General features: G+C 51.4%; 1 protein-coding gene across 1 annotated transcript in view; it reads left to right on the forward strand.

Annotated features, from left to right (window-relative positions):
• Positions 1–12500, forward strand: part of LOC118771844 (SRSF protein kinase 2-like) — a 37400-nt gene that overhangs the window by 12887 nt on the left and 12013 nt on the right. The window contains 4 exon segments of the mRNA XM_036519952.1: positions 5443–5502; positions 5504–5592; positions 6178–6286; positions 11027–11114. Coding sequence (XP_036375845.1) covers positions 5443–5502; positions 5504–5592; positions 6178–6286; positions 11027–11114 — 346 coding nt within the window.

Raw genomic sequence — 12500 nt, forward strand, 5'->3', positions numbered from 1 at the left:
ATTAGGTTGGTCATGTGTACATGTGTGTGTTCCTGAGAAGCAGGGAGAGGGAAGCCTGGTATGGAGTCTGCTCCGGCACAGCCAGTCGGAGACAGGCTGCTTTTTCCTGTTGGCCCTGCCTGTGCTCCCCCACACAGCCAGCAGCAGTGGTTGAGTCCTGCACTCACAGCGCTGTTGTTGTGCAGAGCTGCAGAGAGCTGCACGTGCCTTCCTTATCACTCACGAGAAGCCAGTAGAACTGCGAGAGAGGGAGGGAGCGAGGGAGCGAGGGAGCGGGAGAGTGGGAGAGTGGGAGAGAGGGAGAGAGGGAGAGAGGGAGAGAGGGAGAGAGAGGGAGAGAGAGGGAGAGAGGGAGAGAGAGGGAGAGAGGGAGAGAGAGGGAGAGAGAGGGAGAGAGGGAGAGAGAGGGAGGGAGAGAGGGAGAGAGAGGGAGAGAGAGAGGGAGAGAGGGAGAGAGAGAGGGAGAGAGAGAGGGAGAGAGAGGGAGAGAGGGAGGGAGAGAGGGAGCGAGGGAGCGAGGGAGCGAGAGAGCGGGAGAGAGTGAGAGAGAGAGAGAGTGAGAGAGAGAGAGAGAGAGAGAGAGAGAGAGAGAGAGAGAGTGAGAGAGAGAGGGAGTGAGAGGGAGAGAGAGGGAGAGAGGGAGAGAGAAGGAGAGAGGGAGAGAGAGGGAGAGAGAGGGAGAGAGGGAGAGAGAGGGAGAGAGGGAGAGAGAGAGAGAGAGAGAGGGAGAGAGAGGGAGAGAGAGGGAAAGAGAGGGAGGGAGCGAGGGAGCGAGAGAGCGGGAGAGCGGGAGAGAGGGAGAGAGAGGGAGAGAGAGGGAGAGAGAGAGGGAGAGAGAGGGAGAGAGAGGGAGAGAGAGGGAGAGAGGGAGAGAGAAGGAGAGAGGGAGAGAGAGGGAGAGAGAGGGAGAGAGAGGGAGAGGGGGAGGGAGAGAGCCTGCTCCCCCCACACACAAGCAGGACAGAGGACTCCTTCTGCGAAGCGCACTGCCTCTCCCAGCGAGCGGCTGTCTCACTCCACACATGTCCCCGACCTGGCAGAAATGCTCGTGCTCTGAAAGGTAACGCGTCAGCCGGTCTGTCTCACACTCTGCTGTGCTCTGCTGCTCTCTCTCTGTTTCTGTCTGTGTTTAAGGGTTGCACACGCCGGTGAGTTGCTCAGCACCACACAGAAATCACAGCCTTCAGCAGAGGCAGCGTCATGTTAGTCCTGGAAGCTGGGACACGTATGGCAGCTAACGGCTGGATTGACACATTTTTGTTGTGCTGTGAGGTTTTAATGGCTGAGAGAAGATTGCAGTGTGGGTAAGCATGCTGTGCACTGAGGAAGCAGTGTGTCCACACCTGTGTGTCCTGTGGTTAGGGCTGTGTGTGTGCTTGCTTGGTGTGTGTAGGTGTGAGTAAAGTGTTGTACAGGTGCAGAGGTGTGGGTGTGTGTAGGTGTGTGTGATGTGCTGTTTGGGTGTGGGTGTGTGTAGGTGTGTGTGATGTGCTGTTTGAGTGTGGGTGTGTGTGTGCTTGCTTGGTGTGTGTAGGTGTGAGTAAAGTGTTGTACAGGTGCAGAGGTGTGGGTGTGTGTAGGTGTGTGTGATGTGCTGTTTGGGTGTGGGTGTGTGTAGGTGTGTGTGATGTGCTGTTTGAGTGTGGGTGTGTGTGTGCTTGCTTGGTGTGTGTAGGTGTGTGTAAAGTGTTGTACAGGTGCAGAGGTGTGGGTGTGTGTAGGTGTGTGTGATGTGCTGTGCTGTTTGGGTGTGGGTGTTTTTGGAGAGGGCGTGACACGCTGGGTCCTGTGAGGTGCGGCCTGGCTGCTTTTGGGAGAGGGCGTGACACGCTGGGTCCCGTGAGGTGCGGCCTGGCTGCTTTTGGGAGAGGGCGTGACACGCTGGGTCCTGTGAGGTGTGGCCTGGCTGCTTTTGGGAGAGGGCGTGACACGCTGGGTCCCGTGAGGTGCGGCCTGGCTGCTTTTGGGAGAGGGCGTGACACGCTGGGTCCTGTGAGGTGTGGCCTGGCTGCTTTTGGGAGAGGGCGTGACACGCTGGGTCCCGTGAGGTGCGGCCTGGCTGCTTTTGGGAGAGGGCGTGACACGCTGGGTCCCGTGAGGTGCGGCCTGGCTGCTTTTGGGAGAGGGCGTGACACGCTGGGTCCCGTGAGGTGCGGCCTGGCTGCTTTTGGGAGAGGGTGTGACACGCTGGGTCCCGTGAGGTACGGCCTGGCTGCTTTTGGGAGAGGGTGTGACACACTCCCTGCTCCTACACTTCCTCTCCTGTCAGCCCGGGCCTCTGTTTGCTCTCCCCTGCAGGCTTCTCTGTTCCTCTTGGCGCAGGGCAGCGACTCAGAAAGCCTTCCTGCTCCTTTCCTCCGCTCCCCGACAGGGGAAGGAAGTAGGAGCAACACCACTCCAGCGGTTCCAGCGTGCAGCGAAAATATGCCCTCCCCTGCCCCGAGGGCCTGTTTGGCAGGAAGCTGTTTTTAACGCCCCCGTTAGGTGGCCCACGGTGAGAGATTCTGGTCCCAGCACTGCTCCCTATGTAGGTTAGCTGAATGGAGCCAACATCCTGCCTTTGTGCTGTGACACCAAGCTCCATCCACAGCAGAACTTTCCAGAAGATCATTCTCTCTGGCCTAAGAAGGATAGGGTGATACGGAGGCAAGAGAAAGAGCCTGAAAGTCAGGAAAGAGGGAATTAGGAGGGAGGAGAGGAATGTAGTCTGATGATTGTCTTGGGAGAGTGTTGTCCCTGTGGAGTTTACTGAGAGTGTAGCAAACACACGTGGTAAATCTCATTTTCTGAAAGCAGAGGAGAACACAGGGTCATGGCTCCCCAACAGAGGCCTGGGAATCAGAAGGATATTTGTCATGCCAGCAAGGACACAAACAGCCCATCCCAGGTCACAAGAGACTGGGGTTGTGCTCACATCAACCTGCTGCAATCAGAAGAGCAGCGGTTTCCTAATGCTTGTGCCCCTGAGAGAGTCACTCTCTCTGCCCAATGAGTGCCTCACTTCTGCTGAAAGAGCCTGTTTTCATTTTTGGAAGATGTGCCATGTTAATATTTGTGCTTTTACCACCTCTGTTGCAGTGCATCTGCACACAGTTCTCCCATCATGCCTCAGACTTCTTTAGCCAATCAGTGTGCAGGGAGCAGTGTGAGAGAGGGATGTGTGTGTGTGTGTGTGTGTGTACGCTGGGGGTACTGTCTATGAGCTTGTGCAGCAGAGGGAGCGGGGTTATCGTCTGGGTGCAAGCAGACCGTCTGACCATGTGACTGCCGAGGAAATTCTCTGGGACGTCCCGCTATCTCATCCAGACCTCGGCAGCCTCCGGTCAGCGAGCAGCGTCCCTCTGTCTGTCCCCATGGCTGGCTGTCTGTCCCACACACAGACGACACTGAGCCTGCACCCACACAGAGCCCTGACACAGCAGTACATCAGGTACAGAGTGTGTGTGTGTGTGAGAGAGGGTGTGTGAGAGACTGTGGGGGTGGGGTGACAGCCGTACAGAGTGTGTCAGTAAAGCAGTGGAGTATTGAGCTCTGTGCCTGTGTGAGAGCCGGAGCTGCAGGTGCAGTGTTGTGTGTAGATGGCTGTGTGTGGCTTTCTTTCTTTTTTTCTTCATCACTTTCCCTGCTTCCTTCAGTGATGAGTGGAATCTCCCACAAGGACATCTCACCAGGCTTTCTGAGATGGCTATGTGTGTGTGTGCGTGTGTGAGTGTGTGTGTGCGTGTGAGTGTGTGTGTGTTTAGTATAGCTTGTTAGATGTGTGTGTGTGCGTGTGCGCGTGTGAGTGTTTAGTATAGCTTGTTAGATGTGTGTGTGTGCGTGTGCGCGTGTGAGTGTTTAGTATAGCTTGTTAGATGTGTGTGTGTGTGTGTGTGTGTGCGTGTGAGTGTTTAGTATAGCTTGTTAGATGTGTGTGTGTGCGTGTGCGCGTGTGAGTGTTTAGTATAGCTTGTTAGATGTGTGTGTGTGTGTGAGTGTTTAGTATAGCTTGTTAGATGTGTGTGTGTGTGTGCGTGTGTGAGTGTGTGAGTGTTTAGTATAGCTTGTTAGATGTGTGTGTGTGTGCGTGTGAGCGTGTGAGTGTTTAGTATAGCTTGTTAGATGTGTGTGTGTGTGCGTGTGAGCGTGTGAGTGTTTAGTATAGCTTGTTAGATGTGTGTGTGTGCGTGTGCGCGTGTGAGTGTGTGTGCTGTACATTGCAGCAGTATACAGACAGGGCTGTATGGCCAGCAGGGGGAATGTAGTGTCAGCACTCTGAATGCCTTTGCAGGGTGTGAAAAGAGCAAGAGGATGCATAGCTGAGGGGACCTCTCTGTCTCTCTCCACTCCTCCCCCCATCTGTCTGTTCCTCTCCATCACTCTATATTCCTCTCTCTCTTCCTATTTTACACTCTCTCTCTCTGTTCCTCTCCATCTCTCTGTTCCTCTCCATCTCTCTGTTCCTCTCCATCTCTCTGTTCTTCTCCATCTCTCTGTTACACTCTATTTCTCTGTTACACTCCATCTCTCTATTCCTCTCCATCTCTCTGTTACACTCCATCTCTCTGTTACACTCCATCTCTCTATTCCTCTCCATCTCTCTGTTACACTCCATCTCTCTGTTACACTCTATTTCTCTGTTACACTCCATCTCCCTATTCCTCTCCATCTCTCTGTTACACTCCATCTCCCTGTTCTTCTCCATCTCTCTGTTCCTCTCCATCATTCTTGATTTCTGTTCATCTCTCCACTCCTCTTCATACCTCTCCGTTCTGCTCCATCTCTTCCTGTCCTTCTCTGTCCAATTTTCTCTATACTGTAACAAGGCTACCTGTCAGAGCCCTTCATCTCTCCCTATACACTTGGCCTTATGCCATCTTTCTGATGATGATGTGTGTGTGTGTGTGTGTGTGTGTGTGTAACTTCTCTCAGTTACAGAGGCAGTGAGGGGTAGGGGTGTGGGGGAAGTGGACGCCTCTGAGTGTAACTGGGAGTCAATTGTGAGGGGCTCCTGTCAGGACTCGTTCCTACCAGGCTGAGACACACGGACTCTCACATTCCACAGAGGACATAGCGGCACACCCACGCTGCCCTGGGGTCAGCCCCTGTGTGTGTGTGTGTGTATGTGTGTGAGAGTGTGTGTGTTCCTCATCTTCAGTGTTGGGCTGGGGAGTGTGTCAGTATTCATGTATGGGACACAGTTCTACTGTAAAAACTCCTTAAAAACAGAAAAACCACGGTGCCTCTGTGCCTGCGCACACACACACACACACACACACACACACTCACACACACTCACAGGCAGAAAGCTGTCGCGGTGATATGGGCACAGGCTTTGGCTGTAATCAGGGAGATGAGCTCTATGGACTCTGAGGAGCAGTCCTGTCTCTGCTGTAGTTGCACACTGTACACCTGCAGCTCTGTGTCCATGATACAGCCGAGATGGCCTCTCTCTCTGCATAGGCCTGAGACGCAGCAGAAAGTCCCATCAGCGCCTCCTCCCCCTCCACCCCCCCCACCCCCCCCCTGAGCCTGTGGCCCCCCCGGAGCTGGAGGAGGAGATCCTGGGCTCTGACGATGAGGAGCAGGAGGACCCTGCCGATTACTGCAAAGGTCAGGAGGAAGAGGAGGGTCTCTTCATCTCTCTCCTGTCTCTATCTCACTATTGTCATTTATTTATTATATGACAGCTACAGATGTACTGCACAATGCATAATTGCACAAACATCTTTCTATTTGTTGTATTTTATACCTCTCTATTTATTTTATTCAATTCATTCTTTTGTTGTTTTTGATGTGTGCCGGACGGTGCAGTTGTGACACTCAAATTTCTTTCGGGATTAATAAAGTATTTCTTATTCTTATTCTTATTCTTATCTGTCCTGCTTCTCACTTCAGTTTCCCTGGCAGTGTCATGGGCCTGACACAACAGGACAGCTCAAGGTTGTTTAGTGTGGCAGGTGTAATCATCCACTGTGTGTAGCCCAGCTGCAAATAGCTATCACAGTGACCATGGTTGCCCTTCAGAGAAATGACATTGTACAATACAGTATGTCTGATCCTTTCAAAATAAAATAATATGTTTACACTCCTACATTGTCTCCAAGTCAGATACATGTTTGTTTTTTGATAGCTGACCTGATTGGTAACGGTATGGTTTTGTGGTGATGTGATTGGCTGTCCTCCCTCTTCCTGCAGGAGGTTACCACCCAGTGAAAATCGGGGACCTGTTCAACGGGAGGTACCATGTGATCCGCAAGCTGGGCTGGGGTCACTTCTCCACCGTCTGGCTGTGCTGGGACATCCAGTGAGTGTCATAGTCAGGCGAGCAGCTCCATTGCATGCTGACACATGCTGTTAGGCTCTCTCTGATGTGTGCTGTGAGTCTCTCTCTCTCTGAGATACAGTGATGTGTGCTGTGAGTCTCTCTCTGTGAGATACAGTGATGTGTGCTGTGAGTCTCTCTCTCTCTGTGATACAGTGATGTGTGCTGTGAGTCTCTCTCTCTCTGTGATACAGTGATGTGTGCTGTGAGTCTCTCTCTCTCTGAGATACAGTGATGTGTGCTGTGAGTCTCTCTCTCTCTCTGAGATACAGTGATGTGTGCTGTGAGTCTCTCTCTCTCTGTGTGAGATACAGTGATGTGTGCTGTGAGTCTCTCTCTCTCTCTGAGATACAGTGATGTGTGCTGTGAGTCTCTCTCTCTCTCTGTGATACAGTGATGTGTGCTGTGAGTCTCTCTCTCTCTCTGTGATACAGTGATGTGTGCTGTGAGTCTCTCTCTCTCTCTGAGATACAGTGATGTGTGCTGTGAGTCTCTCTCTCTGTGTGTGATACAGTGATGTGTGCTGTGAGTCTCTCTCTGTGATACAGTGATGTGTGCTGTGAGTCTCTCTCTCTCTGTGAGATACAGTGATGTGTGCTGTGAGTCTCTCTCTCTCTCTGTGATACAGTGATGTGTGCTGTGTCTCTCTCTCTCTCTGAGATACAGTGATGTGTGCTGTGAGTCTCTCTCTCTCTCTGTGATACAGTGATGTGTGCTGTGAGTCTCTCTCTCTCTGTGAGATAGTGATGTGTGCTGTGAGTCTCTCTCTCTCTGTGATACAGTGATGTGTGCTGTGAGTCTCTCTCTCTCTGTGAGATACAGTGATGTGTGCTGTGAGTCTCTCTCTCTCTCTGTGATACAGTGATGTGTGCTGTGAGTCTCTCTCTCTGTGTGAGATACAGTGATGTGTGCTGTGAGTCTCTCTCTCTCTCTCTGTGATACAGTGATGTGTGCTGTGAGTCTCTCTCTCTCTCTGTGATACAGTGATGTGTGCTGTGTCTCTCTCTCTCTCTGTGATACAGTGATGTGTGCTGTGAGTCTCTCTCTCTCTGTGAGATACAGTGATGTGTGCTGTGAGTCTCTCTCTCTGTGTGAGATACAGTGATGTGTGCTGTGAGTCTCTCTCTCTGTGATACAGTGATGTGTGCTGTGAGTCTCTCTCTCTCTCTGTGATACAGTGATGTGTGCTGTGAGTCTCTCTCTCTCTCTCTCTGAGATACAGTGATGTGTGCTGTGAGTCTCTCTCTCTCTCTGTGATACAGTGATGTGTGCTGTGAGTCTCTCTCTCTCTGAGATACAGTGATGTGTGCTGTGAGTCTCTCTCTCTGTGAGATACAGTGATGTGTGCTGTGAGTCTCTCTCTCTCTCTGTGATACAGTGATGTGTGCTGTGAGTCTCTCTCTCTCTCTCTGTGAGATACAGTGATGTGTGCTGTGAGTCTCTCTCTCTCTCTGAGATACAGTGATGTGTGCTGTGAGTCTCTCTCTCTCTGTGATACAGTGATGTGTGCTGTGAGTCTCTCTCTCTCTGTGTGATACAGTGATGTGTGCTGTGAGTCTCTCTCTCTCTCTGTGAGATACAGTGATGTGTGCTGTGAGTCTCTCTCTCTCTGTGATACAGTGATGTGTGCTGTGAGTCTCTCTCTCTCTCTGAGATACAGTGATGTGTGCTGTGAGTCTCTCTCTCTCTCTCTCTGTGATACAGTGATGTGTGCTGTGAGTCTCTCTCTCTGTGTGATACAGTGATGTGTGCTGTGAGTCTCTCTCTCTCTCTGTGATACAGTGATGTGTGCTGTGAGTCTCTCTCTCTCTCTGTGAGATACAGTGATGTGTGCTGTGAGTCTCTCTCTCTGTGATACAGTGATGTGTGCTGTGAGTCTCTCTCTCTCTCTGTGAGATACAGTGATGTGTGCTGTGAGTCTCTCTCTCTCTGTGATACAGTGATGTGTGCTGTGAGTCTTTCTCTCTCTCTCTGTGATACAGTGATGTGTGCTGTGAGTCTCTCTCTCTCTGTGAGATACAGTGATGTGTGCTGTGAGTCTCTCTCTCTCTGTGAGATACAGTGATGTGTGCTGTGAGTCTCTCTCTCTCTCTGAGATACAGTGATGTGTGCTGTGAGTCTCTCTCTCTGTGATACAGTGATGTGTGCTGTGAGTCTCTCTCTGTGAGATACAGTGATGTGTGCTGTGAGTCTCTCTCTCTCTGTGTGATACAGTGATGTGTGCTGTGAGTCTCTCTCTCTCTGTGAGATACAGTGATGTGTGCTGTGAGTCTCTCTCTCTCTCTGTGATACAGTGATGTGTGCTGTGAGTCTCTCTCTCTCTGTGAGATACAGTGATGTGTGCTGAGTCTCTCTCTCTGTGAGATACAGTGATGTGTGCTGTGAGTCTCTCTCTCTCTGTGATACAATGATGTGTGCTGTGAGTCTCTCTCTCTGTGAGATACAGTGATGTGTGCTGTGAGTCTCTCTCTCTCTGTGATACAGTGATGTGTGCTGTGAGTCTCTCTCTCTCTGTGATACAGTGATGTGTGCTGTGAGTCTCTCTCTCTGTGAGATACAGTGATGTGTGCTGTGAGTCTCTCTCTCTCTCTGTGAGATACAGTGATGTGTGCTGTGAGTCTCTCTCTCTGTGATACAGTGATGTGTGCTGTGAGTCTCTCTCTCTCTGAGATACAGTGATGTGTGCTGTGAGTCTCTCTCTCTCTCTCTGTGATACAGTGATGTGTGCTGTGAGTCTCTCTCTGTGTGATACAGTGATGTGTGCTGTGAGTCTCTCTCTCTCTCTGTGTGATACAGTGATGTGTGCTGTGAGTCTCTCTCTCTCTCTGAGATACAGTGATGTGTGCTGTGAGTCTCTCTCTCTCTGTGAGATACAGTGATGTGTGCTGTGAGTCTCTCTCTCTCTCTGTGAGATACAGTGATGTGTGCTGTGAGTCTCTCTCTCTCTCTGTGATACAGTGATGTGTGCTGTGAGTCTCTCTCTCTCTGTGATACAGTGATGTGTGCTGTGAGTCTCTCTCTCTGTGAGATACAGTGATGTGTGCTGTGAGTCTCTCTCTCTCTGTGATACAGTGATGTGTGCTGTGAGTCTCTCTCTCTCTCTGTGAGATACAGTGATGTGTGCTGTGAGTCTCTCTCTCTCTGAGATACAGTGATGTGTGCTGTGAGTCTCTCTCTGTGTGATACAGTGATGTGTGCTGTGAGTCTCTCTCTCTCTCTCTGAGATACAGTGATGTGTGCTGTGAGTCTCTCTCTCTCTGTGATACAGTGATGTGTGCTGTGAGTCTCTCTCTCTCTCTCTGAGATACAGTGATGTGTGCTGTGAGTCTCTCTCTCTCTCTGAGATACAGTGATGTGTGCTGTGAGTCTCTCTCTCTCTCTCTGTGATACAGTGATGTGTGCTGTGAGTCTCTCTCTCTCTCTGTGATACAGTGATGTGTGCTGTGAGTCTCTCTCTCTGTGTGATACAGTGATGTGTGCTGTGAGTCTCTCTCTCTGTGAGATACAGTGATGTGTGCTGTGAGTCTCTCTCTCTCTGTGTGATACAGTGATGTGTGCTGTGAGTCTCTCTCTCTCTGTGATACAGTGATGTGAGCTGTGAGTCTCTCTCTCTCTCTGTGATACAGTGATGTGTGCTGTGAGTCTCTCTCTCTCTGAGATACAGTGATGTGTGCTGTGAGTCTCTCTCTCTGTGAGATACAGTGATGTGTGCTGTGAGTCTCTCTCTCTCTGTGATACAGTGATGTGTGCTGTGAGTCTCTCTCTGTGAGATACAGTGATGTGTGCTGTGAGTCTCTCTCTCTCTCTGTGATACAGTGATGTGTGCTGTGAGTCTCTCTCTCTCTCTGTGATACAGTGATGTGTGCTGTGAGTCTCTCTCTCTCTCTGTGATACAGTGATGTGTGCTGTGAGTCTCTCTCTGTGAGATACAGTGATGTGTGCTGTGAGTCTCTCTCTCTCTCTGAGATACAGTGATGTGTGCTGTGAGTCTCTCTCTCTGTGAGATACAGTGATGTGTGCTGTGAGTCTCTCTCTCTCTGAGATACAGTGATGTGTGCTGTGAGTCTCTCTCTCTCTCTCTGTGATACAGTGATGTGTGCTGTGAGTCTCTCTCTCTCTCTGTGATACAGTGATGTGTGCTGTGAGTCTCTCTCTCTCTCTGTGAGATACAGTGATGTGTGCTGTGAGTCTCTCTCTCTCTCTGTGAGATACAGTGATGTGTGCTGTGAGTCTCTCTCTCTCTCTGTGAGATACAGTGATGTGTGCTGTGAGTCTCTCTCTCTCTGTGAGATACAGTGATGTGTGCTGTGAGTCTCTCTCTCTCTCTGTGAGATACAGTGATGTGTGCTGTGAGTCTCTCTCTCTCTCTGTGAGATACAGTGATGTGTGCTGTGAGTCTCTCTCTGTGAGATACAGTGATGTGTGCTGTGAGTCTCTCTCTCTCTGTGAGATACAGTGATGTGTGCTGTGAGTCTCTCTCTCTCTCTGTGAGATACAGTGATGTGTGCTGTGAGTCTCTCTCTCTCTGTGTGATACAGTGATGTGTGCTGTGAGTCTCTCTCTCTCTCTGTGAGATACAGTGATGTGTGCTGTGAGTCTCTCTCTCTGTGAGATACAGTGATGTGTGCTGTGAGTCTCTCTCTCTCTCTGTGAGATACAGTGATGTGTGCTGTGAGTCTCTCTCTCTCTCTGTGAGATACAGTGATACTCTCTCTGTTTCAGGGGGAAGCGCTTTGTGGCCATGAAGGTGGTGAAGAGTGCTCAGCACTACACTGAAACCGCGCTGGACGAGATCAAACTGCTCCGCTGTGTGAGTGACTGTCTGTCTCTCTGTGCCAGCTCAGCTGTGTCTCTGTCTCTCTGTGTGCCAGCTCAGCTGTGTCTCTGTCTCTCTGTGTGCCAGCTCAGCTGTGTCTCTGTCTCTCTCTGTGTGCCAGCTCAGCTGTGTCTCTGTCTCTCTCTGTGTGCCAGCTCAGCTGTGTCTCTGTCTCTCTGTGCCAGCTCAGCTGTGTCTCTGTCTCTCTCTGTGTGCCAGCTCAGCTGTGTCTCTGTCTCTCTGTGTGCCAGCTCAGCTGTGTCTCTGTCTCTCTCTGTGTGCCAGCTCAGCTGTGTCTCTGTCTCTCTGTGCCAGCTCAGCTGTGTCTCTGTCTCTCTGTGCCAGCTCAGCTGTGTCTCTGTCTCTCTGTGTGCCAGCTCAGCTGTGTCTCTGTCTCTCTGTGTGCCAGCTCAGCTGTGTCTCTGTCTCTCTGTGTGCCAGCTCAGCTGTGTCTCTGTCTCTCTCTGTGTGCCAGCTCAGCTGTGTCTCTGTCTCTCTGTGCCAGCTCAGCTGTGTCTCTGTCTCTCTGTGTGCCAGCTCAGCTGTGTCTCTGTCTCTCTGTGTGCCAGCTCAGCTGTGTCTCTGTCTCTCTGTGTGCCAGCTCAGCTGTGTCTCTGTCTCTCTGTGTGCCAGCTCAGCTGTGTCTCTGTCTCTCTCTGTGTGCCAGCTCAGCTGTGTCTCTGTCTCTCTGTGTGCCAGCTCAGCTGTGTCTCTGTCTCTCTCTGTGTGCCAGCTCAGCTGTGTCTCTGTCTCTCTGTGCCAGCTCAGCTGTGTCTCTGTCTCTCTGTGTGCCAGCTCAGCTGTGTCTCTGTCTCTCTGTGCCAGCTCAGCTGTGTCTCTGTCTCTCTGTGTGCCAGCTCAGCTGTGTCTCTGTCTCTCTGTGTGCCAGCTCAGCTGTGTCTCTGTCTCTCTCTGTGTGCCAGCTCAGCTGTGTCTCTGTCTCTCTGTGCCAGCTCAGCTGTGTCTCTGTCTCTCTGTGTGCCAGCTCAGCTGTGTCTCTGTCTCTCTCTGTGTGCCAGCTCAGCTGTGTCTCTGTTTCTCTGTGTGCCAGCTCAGCTGTGTCTCTGTCTCTCTGTGCCAGCTCAGCTGTGTCTCTGTCTCTCTGTGCCAGCTCAGCTGTGTCTCTGTCTCTCTGTGTGCCAGCTCAGCTGTGTCTCTGTCTCTCTGTGTGCCAGCTCAGCTGTGTCTCTGTCTCTCTGTGTGCCAGCTCAGCTGTGTCTCTGTCTCTCTGTGTGCCAGCTCAGCTGTGTCTCTGTCTCTCTCTGTGCCAGCTCAGCTGTGTCTCTGTCTCTCTGTGCCAGCTCAGCTGTGTCTCTGTCTCTCTGTGTGCCAGCTCAGCTGTGTCTCTGTCTCTCTGTGTGCCAGCTCAGCTGTGTCTCT

The sequence above is a fragment of the Megalops cyprinoides genome, chromosome 25 (genome assembly GCF_013368585.1).
Source record: "Megalops cyprinoides isolate fMegCyp1 chromosome 25, fMegCyp1.pri, whole genome shotgun sequence".
In the NCBI taxonomy this organism is placed as follows: domain Eukaryota; kingdom Metazoa; phylum Chordata; class Actinopteri; order Elopiformes; family Megalopidae; genus Megalops; species Megalops cyprinoides.